Source organism: Heteronotia binoei, chromosome 12, assembly GCF_032191835.1.
Source record: "Heteronotia binoei isolate CCM8104 ecotype False Entrance Well chromosome 12, APGP_CSIRO_Hbin_v1, whole genome shotgun sequence".
Classification (NCBI taxonomy): domain Eukaryota; kingdom Metazoa; phylum Chordata; class Lepidosauria; order Squamata; family Gekkonidae; genus Heteronotia; species Heteronotia binoei.
Window position 1 is genome coordinate 12,099,020 of NC_083234.1, and position 18,368 is coordinate 12,117,387.

The 18,368-nt window shown below is 48.4% G+C and overlaps 1 protein-coding gene and 1 non-coding gene across 3 annotated transcripts in view; both read left to right on the forward strand.

Annotated features, from left to right (window-relative positions):
- The window catches only part of POU2F3 (POU class 2 homeobox 3), a 183,930-nt gene that overhangs the window by 121,450 nt on the left and 44,112 nt on the right, over positions 1-18,368 (forward strand). For both annotated transcript variants that reach the window (XM_060251847.1, XM_060251848.1), the window contains 2 exons: positions 3,583-3,687; positions 7,365-7,467. In XM_060251847.1, the coding sequence (XP_060107830.1) occupies positions 3,583-3,687; positions 7,365-7,467 (208 nt within the window). The remainder of the gene's footprint in view (positions 1-3,582; positions 3,688-7,364; positions 7,468-18,368) is intronic.
- Positions 5,100-5,174, forward strand: TRNAA-UGC (transfer RNA alanine (anticodon UGC)). The gene has a single exon. It is a non-coding gene; the product is annotated as a tRNA-Ala (tRNA).

An 18,368-nucleotide genomic window follows, 5' to 3' on the forward strand; every position in this document is an offset into this window, starting at 1 on the left:
GACATAGAGTGTTGGACTGGATGGGCCATTGGCCTGATCCAACATGGCTTCTCTTATGTTCTCACGTTCCTGCCTCTGCGTCACAGCCCTGGTATTCCTTGATGGTCTCCCCTCCAAATACTGATCTGGTCCAAGATGTGATGAGATCAAGCTAGCCAGCCTGGGCTATCCAGGTCAAGGCCATTGCCAATTAACTCTCCCCCAAAATGGGAAAACGAAACAAAATAGCTTGATGAGAACTGAGCGTGCTCCAGGAGGCACTGAATGTTGAGAAAAGTTGAGAGCCAGTTGAAGGGGGGTCAGGATTAGCCTGTTCAAGTCCCTGAGAGACTCCGTAGACCTAGAAGGGATTTGGGTAATGGAGGGGATTCCAAACTGCTCCCTCTTCTGCAGTCCTTTGAATGCTTGTAACGTTCTAATGACATTAGAAAGTCTCACTTAAGGAAAATGTCTTGGTATTTTTATTTTTATTTTTTTTATTTTTACTTTTTTTTATGCTGTGTTTGTCAATTTGTCTGAAGTAAATTTTTTGTAAACTACTTTGGGTTCCCACCGGGAGAAAAGCAGGATCAAAATATGCGAAATAAATAAAAGCATTTTATGTGATCTTTGATGTTGTCGCTTAGATTTTATGCTTCTTACTGTTAGCGTCAATTATCAAGACTAACACAGTTTTTAACTGTATCATAGTTAATTATTTTATTAGTAACATTGTTTTTATTATTATTATTATTATTATTATTTTCATCATCATCATGGCTTTTTATGTAGCAGGAACTCCTGTGCATATTAGGCCACACCCCTCTTATGTAGCCAATCCTCCAAGAGCTTACAGGGCTCTTCTTACAGGGCCTACTGGAAGCTCCAGGAGGATTGGCTACATCAGGGGTGTGTGGCCTAATATGCAAAGGAGATCCTGCTAGAATTCTTTACAGTTCTCTTCTTACAGGGCTTACTGTAAGCTCCAGGAGGATTGGCTATATCAGGGGGTGTGGCCTAATATGCAAAGGAGCTTCTGCTAGAATTCCTTACAGGGCTCTTCTTACAGGGCTTACTGTAAGCTCCAGGAGGATTGGCTACATCAGGGGTGTGTGGCCTAATATGCAAAGGAGCTTCTGCTAGAATTCCTTACAGGGCTCTTCTTACAGGGCTTACTGTGAGCTCCAGGAGGATTGGCTACATCAGGGGTGTGTGGCCTAATATACAAAGGAGCTTCTGCTAGAATTCCTTACAGGGCTCTTCTTACAGGGCTTACTGTAAGCTCCAGGAGGATTGGCTACATCAGGGGTGTGTGGCCTAATATGCAAAGGAGCTTCTGCTAGAATTCCTTACAGGGCTCTTCTTACAGGGCTTACTGTAAGCTCCAGGAGGATTGGCTACATCAGGGGTGTGTGGCCTAATATGCAAAGGAGGTCCTGCTAGAATTCTTTACAGGGCTCTTCTTGCAGGGCCTACTGTAAGCTCCAGGAGGATTGGCTACATCAGGGGGTGTGGCCTAATATGCACAAGAGTCTCCTACCAAAAAAGCCCTGATCATCATCCTGGATGGCCCCAGGCTAGTCTGCTCAGGTCTCAGAAGCTAATCTTAGCCAGCCCTGATTAGTACTAGGATAGGAAACCAGCAAGGAATTCCAGGGCCACTACACAAAGACTGGCAACGGCAGACCACCCCTGTTTGTTTCTTGCCTTGAAAACCCCCTGGGGTCTCCATAAGTCAGCGGCAACTTGATGGTACTTTCCACCACCATTCTTAATCATGAGATAACCCGCAACAATGAATATTCCTTTGGTTTTGCATTGCGTTAACTCTGCCGGTGCTGGGGTGTTCATTCTTTTATGCGGTCTGTTCAGTGCTTCCCCATAGCTTGACTTTGCATCTGCCGATTTACCAGCCAAGAGTTTTTAAGGAACTGTTGTAGAATTAAGAAAATGTCGTAGAATTATCCTTTTGGGGGTTGGAAGGTGTTTTATAAAATAAGACTAGAATGTATTGTGCTTTTACCCCTTTGCCTTTCTGTTCCCTATTTTCTAAACTTTTCTGAAACTAATAAAAACTTTTGAAAAATGCAGAGTTTTTAAGGGAAAAGACATTCAGGGGTGGTTTGTCATTGCCTGCCTCTACATAGCAAGCCTGATTATTCCTTGGTGGTCCCTCTTCCAAATAGTAACCAGAGCCAACCCTGCTTAACTTGGAGCATAGCCATCTTCAAGAGGGGACTGGATAAACATATGAAGCAGAAGTCCATCAGTGGCTATTAGCCACAGCGTATTGTTGGATGGTAGCAGACAGGAGGGCCTGGCGTGACTTTGTCCATGGGGTCACAAAGAGTCAGACTTGACTGTGCACCTGAACAACAACAACAAATTGTTGAAACTGTCTGGGGCAAGTGAAGCTTTGTATTGTTGGTGCTTGGGAGGGACAACAGTGTGAGGACTTCTAGTGTCCTGGCCCCATTGGTGGACCTCCTGATGGTACCTGGTTTTTTTTGGCCACTGTGTGACACCGAGTGTTGGACTGGATGGGCCATTGGCCTGATCCAACATGGCTTCTCTTATGTTCTTATGGGACACAGAGTGTTGGACTGGATGGGCCACTGGCCTGATCCAACATGGCTTCTTTTATGTTCTTATGTGACATAGAGTGTTGGACTGGATGGGCCATTGGCCTGATCCAACATGGCTTCTCTTATGTTCTCATGTGACATAGAGTGTTGGACTGGATGGGCCATTGGCCTGATCCAACATGGCTTCTCTTATGTTCTTATGTGGCACAGAGTGTTGGACTGGATGGGCCACTGGCCTGATCCAACATGGCTTCTCTTATGTTCTTATGTGACACAGAGTGTTGGACTGGATGGGCCACTGGCCTGATCCAACAGGGCTTCTCTTATGTTCTTATGTGACACAGAGTGTTGGACTGGATGGGCCACTGGCCTGATCCAACATGGCTTCTCTTATGTTCTTATGTGACACAGAGTGTTGGACTGGATGGGCCACTGGCCTGATCCAACATGGCTTCTCTTATGTTCTTATGTGACACAGAGTGTTGGACTAGATGGGCCATTGGCCTGATCCAACATGGCTTCTCTTATGTTCTTATGTGGCACAGAGTGTTGGACTGGATGGGCCACTGGCCTGATCCAACATGGCTTCTCTTATGTTCTTATGTGACACAGAGTGTTGGACTGGATGGGCCACTGGCCTGATCCAACATGGCTTCTCTTATGTTCTTATGTGACACAGAGTGTTGGACTGGATGGGCCACTGGCCTGATCCAACATGGCTTCTCTTATGTTCTTATGTGACACAGAGTGTTGGACTGGATGGGCCATTGGCCTGATCCAACATGGCTTCTCTTATGTTCTTATGATGTCAGTTTTCCATCACTGCTACATAGAAAAAAGCGACATTTAGAAGGAAAGGTGAAATGGATCTGTCTTCAGTGGGTCAAGTCCAGCCTTGGCAGTCGCCAGCATCTGGAACTCTGTTCCCTGCACCTGCCTGCCCACGGTCCAGTTTTTCCTGCCAGCTCCTCGTTTTTGACACGCATGTATGCTGACGATGCAGTTCTTTCCCTTGCAGATCAAGACGGAAGACCTCAGTGACTCCTTGCAAAGCACCATCCCTTCCCGACCGCCCCACCTAGTACAAGGGCCCTCGATGATGCCTGGAGGCCAAATCGCTGGGGTAAGAGACCGAGGGCTCAGCGGACATCTGGCTAGGGAAGGGGGTTTGGCCTCTCCAAAGCTTATTCCCCTCCAAACCTTGTTGGTCTCTAAGGTGCTACTGGGCTTGAATCTAGCTGGAGAGCAAATGATCCAACTGTCAGGCAAATGCTACGAAGTCCAAGGTTGCCAGTAGGGTTGGAAGTTCCCCCCTGGCTACCAGCAAGGGATGGGAGGTTAGAGTTGCCAGATCCAGGTTGGGAAACTACTGGAGATGTTGGGATGGAGCCCGAGGAAGGCAGGGACTTCAGTCGGATATAATGGCATAGAGTCACCCTCCAAAACATCCATTTCCTCCAGGAGAGCTGATCTCTGCAGTCTGGGGATGTACTGTAGTTCCTGGGAATCTCCACATCCCACCTGGAGACTGGCAACCCAAGTTGCCAAGCAGTGACTGCCCAAGGACTGGGCATGAGTCGGGTTGCCAATGCCCAGTGAGTGCAGGGGGGTACCTGCTCCCCATCCTAGGTCAGGAGGACAGTGTGTTTGGTGGGGAGGGGGGGATATTGCAATTAACACTTTGATGTTACTTCTGGGTGACAGCTCAGAAGTGACATGTGAGTTTATGAACATATGAAGCTGCCTTCTACTGGATCAGACCCTGGGTCCATCAAAGTCAGTATTGTCTACTCAGACTGGCAGCGGCTCTCCAGGGTCTCAAGCTGAGGTTTTTCACACTTATTTACCTGGACCCTTTTTAGTTGGAGACGCCGGGGATTGAACCTGGGACCATCTGCTTACCAAGCAGATGCTCTACGACTGAGCCACCGTCCCTTCCCTAGAACATATGAACATATGTGAGCATATATAAAACTGCCTTCTACTGGATCAGACCCTGGATCCATCAAAGTCAGTATTGTCTACTCAGACTGGCAGCAGCTCTCCAGGGTCTCAAGCTGAGGTTTTTCACACTTATTTGCCTGGACCCTTTTTAGTTGGAGACGCCGGGGATTGAACCTGGGACCATCTGCTTACCAAGCAGATGCTCTGCCACTGAGCCACCGTCCCTCCTCAAAGTTTAGAAAGCTGCTCTTCCACTGAGGCAGACTGTCCATCTCATCTCCTTCTGTGCTGCTGACAGCTAAAAGCAAGCCTGTCCTCAGCAGTCCATCTGTGCCCTCCCCAGTGGGCCACCCTGAGCAAGTTGAGCGGCTCGGCTGGAATGGTTTGGCTGCCTGAAGGAATCTGCCAGCTCCACCATTCTCAGCCATCTGAAGAGCTCCTGTTGCTGCCAGCAGCTTTGCCCTTTCTCCCTCGCTGCCCCCAATTCCAGCATCTGCCTCTCAAATCACCTGTGTGATGCCACCACCACCCCCACTCCCTCCCTCTCTCCTAATGCTTCCTCAAAACCCACCTTTTCCATGAGGTCTAAGGGGAGGGGCTGTGACTCAGTGGTAGAGCATCTGCTTTGCATGCAGAAGGTCCTAGGTTCAATCCCCAGCTTCTCCACTTGAGAAGAACCCAGTAGTAAGTGATGGGAAAGACCTCAGCTTGATACCCTGGAAACCTGCTGCCAGTCTGAGTCGACAGTACTGATTTTGACGGACCAGTGGTCAATCAGAAGACCTGCTGGGCAGATGCCCTACCTGGCCTTGCCCACTTTGTAAACTCCAGGTGGCTCATTGGAGAAAAACTCAAAGGTTTTCATGAATATCCAGCCTTAATATATATAAAGCACAATGAAAGAATTATAAATATAAATGATATGTTACAAATAATTAAATAACAACGTAGTACAAGCGATGGAGATGGCACAAAGTGGACCTATAAATTTCACATACATTCAAATAGCAAAATCATGCTAGTACCGTAATGTCCACAAGGGTCCAAATCAATTTCCCGTAAGCTGTATTGGCAAGTCGTCATCATCATCATCATCATCATCATCATCATCATCATCATCATCATCATCATCACATTTTATTTGTATCCCGCCCTCCCCGCCGAAGCGGCTCAGGGCGGCTAACAACAAAAACTTAATGCATACATTGTACAGTATATAACAATTTAACTACAATGGATTAAAATCTATTAAAATTCTAAAAACAAAAACATTAATATATTGGTGCTATAATCGCTGGCAAGTTTACTTAGCAGTTTAGCAGTTTCAGTCGGTGAAGGCCATTCGGAACAAGGTGGTCTTGCAGGCCCTGCGGAACTGTTCAAAGTCCCGCAGGGCCCGCATTTCTTCTGGAAGCTGATTCCACAGCTGTGGGGCCATAGCAGAGAAAGCCCGAGTATGGGTGCTCTGGAGTTTTACCTCTTTTGGCCCGGGGATGGTCAGCAGGTTCTTCCCTGCTGACCTCAGTGCTCTCTGGGGTTCATACAGGGAGAGACGGTCCCTAAAGTAGGCCATATACGGCTTTAAAGGTAATTACCAGCACTTTGTAACGAATCCGGTATATAACTGGCAGCCAGTGCAGTTCACGCAGCCCCGGCTGTATGTGCTCCCACTTTGGGAGGCCCAGCAACAGTCTGGCAGCCGCGTTCTGCACTAGCTGTTAAAGTCAAATTTCAGTAAGCCACAAAGGCCAGTGAAGTCTTCCAAGATGTGCAGCGTACATTGAAATCTTCAAAGTGACGAGGCAGTACTTTGATTCCTCGTTTCACTTCAGTTTTGTCTAGCTTTTTCAAAAATATTTATCAGGACATGGCAAGAATGCAAAGAACCATCTAATCCAAGGGTGTCGAACTCATTTGTTATGGCCAGATGTGACATAAATGAGACCTTGTTGGGCGGGGCCATGTCGGGCCAGGCCATGTCTATACCTATTTAAGATTAGGTAACAGAGATATAAACTTAATAAAGGACAGAGACAGACATAAATATTTTTAAATAAAAAAAACATAAAACATGTTTAAAACATTAGCACTTAAAGGTGCCTTTTTTGTATTTCTCCCATGGAATCCAGGAAACGGGGCAAAGGAAGCTGTGGTTCTTTCCTTCCTTCCCCAGGGGATTGGGGGGGGGGGGGAGCCTCAGCCGATAGAAGGAAGAGAGACTTGGCTCAGTAGCTCTAATGTGCAATTGAGAGAGCCTGGAAAAAAACAAGCTCTGCCCTCCCCAAGGGAGGAGTCTCAGCCAATGGACAAAATAGAGGTTTCGCTCCGGAGCTCCCGAGCAATTGTGCAAGCCTGGCAAAGCAAGCTGTTATACAGAAGGAAGCAAGAGGGAGGGAGAAGGAAGCAGACAACAGCCAGTTGCTCAGGGGCCTGATAGGAGCCTCCGGGGGCTGATTGGCCCCAGGCCACATATTTGACATCCCTAACTAATGCTTTCGAGTATCTCTTCAAAAGGTCTCGCTGAGGTCTCTCCTCTCATAGCCTCCAGCACAGTGCTGGACTTCTTCTCTTCAAGAGAAGCTCAGCTGAAGCGCATGTAGCTGTTTATCGTGACCTCATATCCCTCCCCTCCCTTCATGAATTTCATAATGTATCCTCATTAGGGCTGAGACCTGTCGTCTTGTGCTCCATAAAGCAGCACACACTTCTTTGGCGCTATAGAAATAAGTTAACAGAGCAGCAATAAGGATGAGGACGATAACAGTGTGCCTTAGGAGATCCCACCCCCACCTCTGCCACCTCCACCCTAGGGGCTGCTGCTCCACTTAACGGTGTGTTTTTCTTCTCCTCCTCCAGGATATGAGTTCTCTTCACACTTTGCAGCAACTGGTGCAGGTCCCAGGCCACATGCAATCCGTCCCCCTCTTCCTGCTTTCTCAGGCTCCGACAGGACAACAAGGTAAAGCGAACACACATACGTATGTCGAAGAAATATAGGAACATTGCTTTGGGTTGAACCTGTCCAGCGTTTGACTGAAAGCAACTCCCCAAAAGACCAAGCCGAGAAAGGTCTTGGTGGTGGGGGGGGGGGGGGTAAGGTTGCAGATTTGGCTCCAAAACCCCGAGAGCCTTTGGCTGGAGGTGCCAGGGACTATATGTCATGGGTCTTTTTCAGCAGAAGAGATATAAGCCTCTGTGTGTATGTCTCAGGTGGGCAGACTGCACGGACAACTCATTCTTCCACTCCATTTAACCTCTTCTTGTGCTGCCAGTGCTGGTTTGGGGGTTGTGTGCCTAGGTACAAGGTGGGCTGCGGAGTGACAACAGATGCAAGCCGTGTCTGTTCTGGGCTCCTAGACCAAGGCAAGGCGTTGCCCACCTCTGTGGCATCACCTGGAGATCTCCTGCTATTGCAGTTGTTCTCTGGACAGCAAAGATCAGTTCCCCTGGAGAGAAGGGCTGCATTGGAGGGTGGACTCCCTGGCGTTATCCTCTGCTGAGGTCCCTCCCCAAACCCCAACCTCGTCTGGCTCTGCTCCCAAATCTCCAGAAATTTCCCCATCTGGAGCTGGCGACTCTACCAAGGCAGGGGCCGCCCATGGTTCTTTGCAGCCCTTGGGGAACGGAAATCCGCTGGCCGAGCATCATTGCGATGGCAAAACAAAGTGGCAGCACAGTGCACAAACAGAGCAGAAAAGCAACTGTGCAATTATCAATCCACTGAGAAATCCTTAACCTTGGCCTCAGGTTCACATACATTTAGCGCCCAGGTGGTGTTAGAAACCTTCCCCTTTAAAGACTCTCGTATCTCCTCCTTAACCTTTTTTGATCCTACTAATGGTTTCTCTGTTATAAGAACCATAAGGTCCAGGAAACACTTATTCAAGATTGGGGCCCACCGGCTTTTAAAAGTCTGGTCCTCACCAAACCCAGCTGGTGGTTTTTGTATACACAAAACGTGGAATATTAGCTGGCAATCATGTAGAAGAAGAGCATTTTCAGGACAAACTTACAGTTGAGGAGGACTCCATCTTATTTATACTTTGAACATTGGGTGCAGTGACACAGAAGCAAAGCATTGCTGAGCACACTTTTTTGAGGACTGTTGGGGTCCCTTTATTTGGACACTTACACTACTTATTGGGTATCACTGTGCCTCTTGCTAAGTTGTTCATGATATATGTTTATTGAGACCATAGAAGAGTTTTTGGTATATGTTGCTTTATCAGTGGGTTGATGTTGCGCAGTCATTTTTCTGTCCTAAGCGTCACTGTGATGGCATGCTCAGTGATCAAGAGTTAACCAGTTTCTCTTTCCCATCTTTTTATGTTTGTTGCGTCCTTCTGTGGCCTCCCGCCATGGCCTAGGCAAGCAATGAGGCTGAGAGGGCTGTCAGTCATATACCCTGGGAGGAGGTGGGAGGAGTTTGCCAGCAGGCGGGCTTTTAGCAGCGGATGCACTCCCTCCAAAAATGCAGGCCAATGATTTACTTTTTTTCTTTTCTTTTTTTTTTGGGGGGGGGTGTATTTTATATGTGCGTATGTGTGTGCGTGCGTGAGTGTGTGTGTGCGTGTGCATGTGTATGTGTGCACCTGGAAGTCATGGTGACTTCTGTTGACTGACCCCCACTGGGGCATGGAGGATGTTTAGAGAAGTGGCTTGATACAGCTGCCCCTGCCTCCCACTGCTGGTATTCCAAAGAGGCCTCCCATCCAAGTACTTGGCAGATTCAGCCCTGCTTCATTTCCAAGATCTGACGAGATCAGGTCAGGGCCAGGCAGATATTTACTGGGGTGCAGGGCTTTTTTTTTAGCAGGAACGTACAGAAACGCAGTTCTGGCTGGCTTGATGTCAGGGGGTGTGGCCTAATATGCAAATGAGTCCCTGCTGGGTTTCTACAAAAAAGGCCTTGGTGAAACAATGGTGATATCAGGGGGAGTAGCCTAATATGCAAATGAGTTCCTGCTGGGATTTTTCTACCCAAAAAGCTCCGCTGAGGCAGGTGCTCCGAGACATTGGGAAGTTCCCTCGTTCAGTTCAGTGTGGAATATGATCCTGTGCCATGGATTCCCCTGCGCAAGGGCATTTCAACAATCATCTCCTCCCAAGCCCTTATTAAAGGGAAGCCATTGCCTCAGGCCTGGTACCCGAGAGGGCATTGACATTGACACACCGTAGCACTGATGTTGTCCCAAGAAAAGGAGCGATTTGAGGACTTCACCCTGTGCTTCTCTGGTAGAATGGTCTGGTCTTATATTATCCTGTTTGGTCTGCAATGCATGGGGTAGTCGGGACCAGGTATTCTCTGTGATGGCAGGTGAACTCTGGCCAGCCAGGTTGGTGAGCTTGCTGGTTTTCAAAGGGACAGGGAAATTTGTAGGAAAAGCCCAGCAGGAACTCATTTGCATATTAGGCCACACCCCCTGACATCAAGCCAGCCGCAACTGGTGAATTGAGCCACTGCTAGTCATGTTTCAGTTGCAATTTCTTTGCTGTTTGTAGGTTGACAGCATTAATGGGTCCTTTTGTGTCCCCTCCTCAACCATTTACTTTTTGCTTTTATTGTATATGATCCTTGGTGCGGGGTGGGGCGTGTTTTTAACTGACAGTCTGGATGGCTGTAAAGCAAAGAGCCCCGTGGCACAGAGTGGAAAAGCTGCAGTCCTGCAGTCCTAAGCTCTGCTCACGACCAGAGTTCGATCCCCGGCAGAAGCTGGGTTTTCAGATAGCTGGCTCGAAGTTGACTCAGCCTTCCATCCTTCCGAGGTCAGTCAAATGAGTACCCAGCTTGCTGCGGGAAAAGTGTAGATGACTGGGGAAGGCAATGGCAAACCACCCCGTAAAAAGTCTGCTGTGAAAACATTGTGAAAGCAACATCACCCCAGAGTTGGAAACAACTTGGCACTTGCACAGGGGACCTTTCCTTTACCTTTCCTGGATGGCTAGGGTTTCCAACTGCAGGTTGGAAAATTTCTGGAGATTTGGAGGTGGAACCTGGAGAGGGTGGGGTTTGGGAGAGGCAAGGGACCTCAGTGGGATCCATCTGGATCTCTGCCATCTGGAAATTGTCAGAATCTGGAGTCAGACCCAGCCAAATTCTAGAGCCAGAGTTCATTCCAGAGGCCAGTTACAGAGAGAGCAGAGTCCAGTTCAAAGCATTATACAGGAAACAAGGCCCAACAGTCCAAGGTCATTCACAAGATGTCAGAATCAAGAGCCGGTCACAGGAGCAGAGTACAGAGCCATAGTCATCAAGTCATGACCCGTTGCTTCCACAACATGCAGCCTCCCTGCACTGGGTTCGACAGGCACATCCTAACAAGCCCTTGTTAACAGCCAGCAGCTTGGGAGTACTGCTGCGACTACTCCACGCTGTCATCAGCAAGCAGCTGGCGACGGGCCAGGAGACCTGCACTCGATCTCCTTGCTTGCAGCAAATTTCTACACTTCTGTCTCTGATGCTCAAAGGATGGAGGAGAGCCTGGTGGGCTGATCTCACCAGACTGGGCCCCACTGGCTGCATCAGGGCTGAGTGCTGGTTGCTCTGGGTCAGCTGTTGGTTGTGAGCCTTGATTAGTCTGCAGCTTCTCTGCTTTTAGTTCAGGGCTGACTACAGGAGCTTCTCTGCACCTGAGGAGTTCCCTTCTCCTGAGGAGTCCTCAGCATTGCTCGTCTCAGCCTTGCTTGTCTCAGGCTGACCCCATGACAAAGATAAGCTGTGATTTCATTAGACAGCTGAGCTCCACCTATAATAATAATAATAATAACTTTTTATTTGTATCCCGCCCTCCCCGCACAAGCAGGCTCAGGGCGGCTCACAACATATAAATGTAATACAATATAATAAAATCATATAAACAATAAAATCATCTTAAATCAGTATACGGTTACATTAAAATTGACATTAAATTCAGTAGAAGAGCAGAAAACATACACAGCGACGTTATCTTAGCTCAGCATGGGCGAAGGCTATTTTGAAGAGGTATGTCTTACAGGCCCTGCGAAATTGATTTACACATCGCAGGGCCCGCACCTCCTCCGGGAGTTGGTTTCAAAGTAGTGGGGCCGCAACGGAGAAGGCCCGATCCTGGGTGGTCTTTAATCTTGCCTCCCTTGGCCCAGGGATATTCAGCTGGTGCTTACCAACTGACCTCAGTGCTCTCTGGGGCTCATATGGGGGGAGACGGACCTAGAGAATAGTAGCCCTACTTAGAATGTGGTCCTAAACTGTAAGAGTAATTAACACATGGAATCACTGCCACAGAAGGTGGTGGTGGCTACAGGCATAGATGCCTTCAAGAGGGGAGAGGATAAACAGATGGACTCCATCAGTGGCTATTAGCCACAAGGTAGGGATCTGAAACACTATATATGGGACAGTAGAAAAGAGCAAGAGTCCAGTAGCACCTTAAAGACTAACAAAATTTGTGGTAGGGTATGAGCTTTCATGAGTCACTACTTACTCCTTCAGATACCTTTTTTCCAAGGCTTCAGATGACTAACATGGCTACCCATCTGTGTTTGGGACAGTGATGTTCTGAATTCTTGGTGCTTGGGAAGCATCAGTGGGAGGGCTTCTTGAGTTCTGGTCTCATTGGTGGACCTCCTAATGGCTGCTGGCATTTGGCAGCTGTGTGACACAGAGTGTCAGACTGGATGGGCCGCTGGCCTGATCCAACATGGCTTCTCTGATGTTCTTATGTGACACAGAGTGTCGGACTGGATGGGCCGCTGGCCTGATCCAACATGGCTTCTCTTATGTAACACAGAGTGTTGGACTGGATGGCCCACTGGCCTGATCCAGCATGGCTTCTCTTATGTCTTTATGTCTGTTCAGTATCCTATTGAGGTCTATTCAGCAAAGCTTACTCCCAAAAATGGTTCTTAGGATTGTACTGCGCTTAGCTAGCCATCTGCAGTTTGTGTTGAACAGGACTTACTCTCTTAGTAAGAGAGTTTGTTGTGCCAGACTTAAATGAGGCATCTTGAATTGTTGTTGTGATTAATAATAATAATAATAATAATAGCAGCAGCAAAAGTGCAAGATGCTACAAGGCTCCTTTTCAAACACTACTTGCCAATCCTCCCCCACCCCACCCCCGAGCCCATATGAGAAAGGGCGGAATATAAATCAATCAAATAAAATAAAAATTTTAAAAAGTTTGGTACTTTAGTTGTTGTGGAAGTGGGAGGTAACTTTATAGCCACTCATCCAAAGTAGTCCTTGAACTTCAAAGGAAAAGGCAAGGAGCTATAAATATGTTAATAAATATATATTAATTAAATACAGGGCTGGTTCATTCATGTCTGTACACATTCCTTGACTCCGTAATACTGAGCTTGTAAACTCACACGCGAAGCTGCATTACATTGGATCAGATCTTTTGGTCCATCAGGGTCTGTACTGTCTACTCAGCCTGACAGTGGCTCTCCAGCGTCTCAGGTGGAGCTCTTTCATACCACCTCCTGCCTAGTCCTTTTTTAAAAAACTGCTGATCCTGGGGATTGAACCACGGATCTTCTGTATGCAAAAGCAGATGCTCTCCCACTGAAGCACAGGCCCTCCCTCAACTCAGCTACCAAGAAGCACCATGCATGAAGCGAGGCGAAGTGATGCAGGAGTCTTCCCTGTGCTGTCTAATGGTTAATTCACACATATCAGCCAACACTTGAGGCTGCAGTCGTGATACAGCTGTGTGCATTGGCTGACCCACCTCTTAGCCCAATGAAGAATCAAGTTTTTGTCAGCAATCTGTGCTTTGTAGCTGGTCATTTTTCTCTACTGAAGGGTCAAGCAAAGGAAGAGCCTTAAAACTTCCCACTCGGGATGGGTCTTTGAAGGGTGAGTCGCTGTGGACACTGGACTTTCACATAAGTTCAGTGAAGGAAAGTCCTTTTCAGTCATTGCGTTTTGGGCACACCTGCCTCACGCACTGGGAGAGCAAACTATGCTCAAGCCCCATTCATGGGGAACAGGACATTGTGCTTACTTTCCACATTTGGCAGAGGTGACCGGAGGCCAAGGTTTGTTGCATTTGTGAGCGTCAAAGCTTGGAGATAATGCGTGTTGCCATATCCACACAAAATGGCAATTGTGCCTATCAGGAGGATGGTGAATGCTTTCCTGGTACACAAAGCAGGAACAGTAAAACCTGAAAATGAGTGCAAAGGGCAGGGTGGTCCCCAAACAATAATAACAATAAGAGTTGGTTTTATACCTCATTCTCTATTGCTTGAAGAAGCTTCGGAGCAGCATACAATCGTCTTCCTTCCTCTCCCCACCACAGACACCCTGTGATGTCAGTGGGTCTGAAAGAGCTCTGAGAGAACTGTGACTGACCCGAGGTCACCCAGCTTTCTTCATGTGGAGGAGTAGGGTATCAAATCCAGTTCTCCGGATTAGAGTCCACCACTCTTAGCCATTACACCAACATTTTTGAGCCTTGGGCCCCTTTGGCGTTCTGACACGAACACAAAATGGCAGCCACAGTAGGCGGAGCCAACCACAAAATGGCTGCTGCAGAGATTGGAACCAACCCCAACATGTCAGGAATTGAGGTTGTATCTAACAATAATCGTAACTCTTCAACATTTTGGGCAGAAGTTCCATTTAACAGGATGCCTTATACTCTGCACAGCCAATCCGAAGCCCTGCAGGGCAGAAGTCCCGCTTAGCTCCACCCACTTTCTAAAAGCACTCAGCAGGTGCCAGGAAAGGTGTTGGTAGGTGCCCCGGCACTCATGGGCCAGATGTTGGGGGAAAGGACGAAAGCAGACTGAGGATCAAAGTTCACTGCCAGACTGGAGTCACACAGAATTGTGTCTTCCTCAAATCCTCTTTCCTGGCAGAGGAACTGGTATCGACCCATAAGATAATCACACAGCATCCCCTCTCCTCCCCCCCCCTCCATTGAATTCCAGGAAGGAGTTCCCTGCAGTAAATCTACCGCCCACCCTGCAGGTAGCAGGTGAAACCGCTTGACTAATTTTGTCTGCCTCATTTAGATCCTATCTCGCCGAACGTCGCAAAAGATATTAAGCGCCGATACAAGCCGTCTGTGCTTGGTGTGACCCACTAAAAGGCTTGTGCGCTTAATTACATTTCCATACGAGGCCCCTAATTTGCAAGGTGTCTAGCAGATGAAGCAGTGCCCAGCCCCTGCCCTGTGGCTCTCTGGCTGTGCGCGCGGAGACATGACGTGTGGGGTGAAGTGAGGATTCTGCTGAAGTCGTCAAAGGTGGCGGAACCGGGATTACACAGCTCATGCGTTGCTAAGATCGGGAAACGAGGAGCGGCGCGGTAATGTGATCGTTGGATGACTCAGTTCTCAATAACTAGTTGGAAACACTCCCTCGCCTTGGTGGGTGCTATCAGCAATGGTTGAACTCAACAACCTGGAGCCCACCTCCCAAGCACAATTGTCACTGGGGCGAAACACAAAGAATTTCGCTGTTCTGCAAGCCCATGCAGTTTTTTTCAGCTTTTATATAAGCTCGTAAAGAAAAAGGAGATATTGGATTTAAATCGCACCCTCCACTCCGAATCTCAGAGTCTCAGAGCAGCTCACAATCTCCTTTACCTCCCCCCCCCCAACAATAGACACCCTGTGAGGTAGGTGGGACTAAGAGAGCTCTGACAGAAGCTGCCCTTTCAAGGACAGCTCTGCCAGAGCTATGGCTGACTAAGGCCATTCCAGCAAGTGGAGAAGTGGGGAATCGAACCCAGTTTTCCCAGATAAGAGTCCTGCACTTAACCACTATCCCAAACCTGCTCCCTGGGGAAAAAAGAAATGATTTGGCCCTTTTGAGTTAGAATGAGAAAGAACCACTAGGGAAGAGCCCTACTGGCAAGTGATCTGTGTTCTTTATTTATACCCTGCCTTTCTCCCCAGTGGAGACGTAAAGAGGCTCACACCATCCTCCTATCCTCCATTTTGTCTTTACAACAACCCTGCAAGGTACGTTAGGCTGAGAGTGCACGACTGTCCCAAAGTCACCCAGCAAGCTTCCACGGCAGAGGGGGGATTCGAATCTGAGTTTTCCAGATAACTACCCTGACACCTTAACTGCAACACCACACTGTCATGATCCTTGAAAGGATTTCATAGAATCGTAGAATTAAAGAGTTGAAAGGGGCTTAAAGACCCCCCAAGTCCAATCCCCCTGCACCACACCTAAGCATCCCTAACCATCATCCAACTTCTGCTTAAACACCTCTCAGCAGCAGAAAAGAGCAAGAGCCAGTCTGGTGTAGTGGTTAAGTGTGCAGACTCCGATCTGGGAGAACCGGGTTTGATTCCCCCCTGCTCCACTTGCACCTGCTGGAATGGCCTTGGGTCAGCCATAGCTCTGGCAGAGCTGTCCTTGTGAGAGCCAGTTTGGTGTAGTGGTTAAGTGGGCAGACTCCTATCTGGGAGAACGAGGCATGATCCCCCACTCCTCCACTTGCACCTGCTGGAATGGCCTTGGGTCAGCCATAGCTCTGGCAGAGCTGTCCTTGTGAGAGCCAGTTTGGTGTAGTGGTTAAGTGTGCAGACTCCGATCTGGGAGAACCGGGTTTGATTCCCCCCTCCTCCACTTGCACCTGCTGGAATGGCCTTGGGTCAGCCATAGCTCTGGCAGAGCTGTCCTTGTGAGAGCCAGTTTGGTGTAGTGGTTAAGTGGGCAGACTCCTATCTGGGAGAACGAGGCATGATCCCCCACTCCTCCACTTGCACCTGCTGGAATGGCCTTGGGTCAGCCATAGCTCTGGCAGAGCTGTCCTTGTGAGAGCCAGTTTGGTGTAGTGGTTAAGTGTGCAGACTCCGATCTGGGAGAACCGGGTTTGATTCCCCCCTCCTCCACTTGCACCTGCTGGAATAGCCTTGGGTCAGCCATAGCTCTGGCAGAGCTGTCCTTGTGAGAGCCAGTTTGGTGTGGTGGTTAAGTGGGCAGACTCCTATCTGGGAGAACGAGGCATGATTCCCCACTCCTCCACTTGCACCTGCTGGAATGGCCTTGGGTCAGCCATAGCTCTGGCAGAGCTGTCCTTGTGAGAGCCAGTTTGGTGTGGTGGTTAAGTGGGCAGACTCCTATCTGGGAGAACGAGGCATGATTCCCCACTCCTCCGCTTGCACCTGCTGGAATGGCCTTGGGTCAGCCATAGCTCTTGCAGAGGTTGTCCTTGAAAGAGCAGCTGCTGTGAGAGTCCTCTCAGCCCCACCCACCTCACAAGGTGTCTGTTGTGGGGGAGGAAGGTTAAGGAGATTGTGAGCCGCTCTGAGACTCTTCGGAGTGGAGGGTGGGATAGAAATCCAATATCTTCATCTACCTCACGAGGTGTCTGTTGTGGGGGAGGAAGGTTAAGGAGATTGTGAGCAGCTTTGAGTGGAGGGTGGGATATAAATCCAATATCATCATCATCATCAGAGGCCAGGAGCACGTTAAAGACTAATGAAATTCGTGGCCGGGGAGGCACTTTCAAGAGTCAATGCTCATTTCTTCAGAGACAGCTCTTCTCTACTGCTATGAACAGATTATCACGGCTACTCATATTGAACTACATCCGAGCAGAAGAAACCCACAACATCCCTGGACGACCAGTTCCAACCCTGAACTGCCCTGACTGTAAAGTTGCCCCCCGCAAGTATGTTCCCCAGAGAGCACTACGATCCAGTTCACAAAACCTTCTGGAAGTACCTGGGCCAAAGGAGGCCAAATTAAAAACAACTGGAGAACAGGCCTTCTCCATAAAGGCACCCCAATGGTGGAACCAGCTGCCGGAAGAGGTGCGGGCCCTACGGGATATTAGCCAATTCCGTAGGGCATGCAAAACCGCCCTCTTCCGGCTAGCCTTCTAAGATGGAACTTGGAATAAGCATCACGCCATCATTAATATAACTGAGATAGTAGTACTATAAGATTATATTTTTTAGATTGTTTTTAGATTATTTAAACATTTAATTGTTAATCGTATTGAATTGTATTATCTTGTTTTATTGTTTTAACATGGCTTTTGCCATGTCCTCTAAGCCGCCCTGAGCCTGCCTCGGCGGGGAGGGCGGGGTATAAATAAAATTTATTATATTATTATTATTATTATTATTATTATTATTATTATTATTATAAGTATCCTACCGATATCTCCCCACCTGTATTACAAATGCCAACTGAAAAGCTCCCTATCCTCCTCTAAACGACAGCCCTTGGAATACTTCAAACCCCCCACTCAGCCTCCCTTCTCCAGGCCAAACATTCTCAGCCCGTGCAGCCCTTTTCCCTCAGACTTCGCTTCCGAACTTAGTTGCAGCTCTTTGAAAATAAGATCTAAGTGAGTGAATAAGCATAACATGCAACAGAACGACGTTTGAGTCCAGTGGCACCTTTAAGACCAACAAAGTTATATGCGTGCACGTATAGGAAAGCCTATACCCAGAATGAAACTTCGTGGGTCTTTACGGTGCCACTGGACTCAAATTTTGTTCCATTGCTTCAGACCAACACGGCTGTCCACCTGAATCTACATACAGCAGCAGTGGCCAACGGTAGCTCTCCAGATGTTTTTTTTGCCTACAACTCCCATCAGTCCTAGCCATTGGCCATGCTGGCTGGGGCTGATGGGAGTTGTAGGCAAAAAACATCTGGAGAGCTACCATTGGCCACCCCTGACATACAGGGCTGGCTCTTCCACAGGGGTGGGGAACAATGGCTCTCCAGATGTTTCTGCCTACAACTCCCATCAGCCCCAGCCAGCATGGCCAATGGCTGGGGCTGATGGGAGTTGTAGGCAAAAACTTCTGGAGAGCCACTGTTCTCCACCCCTGCCTAGGCACATTACGCATTTGCCTAGGGCATCGGCCCTTGGGCGGGGGGGGGGGGCTA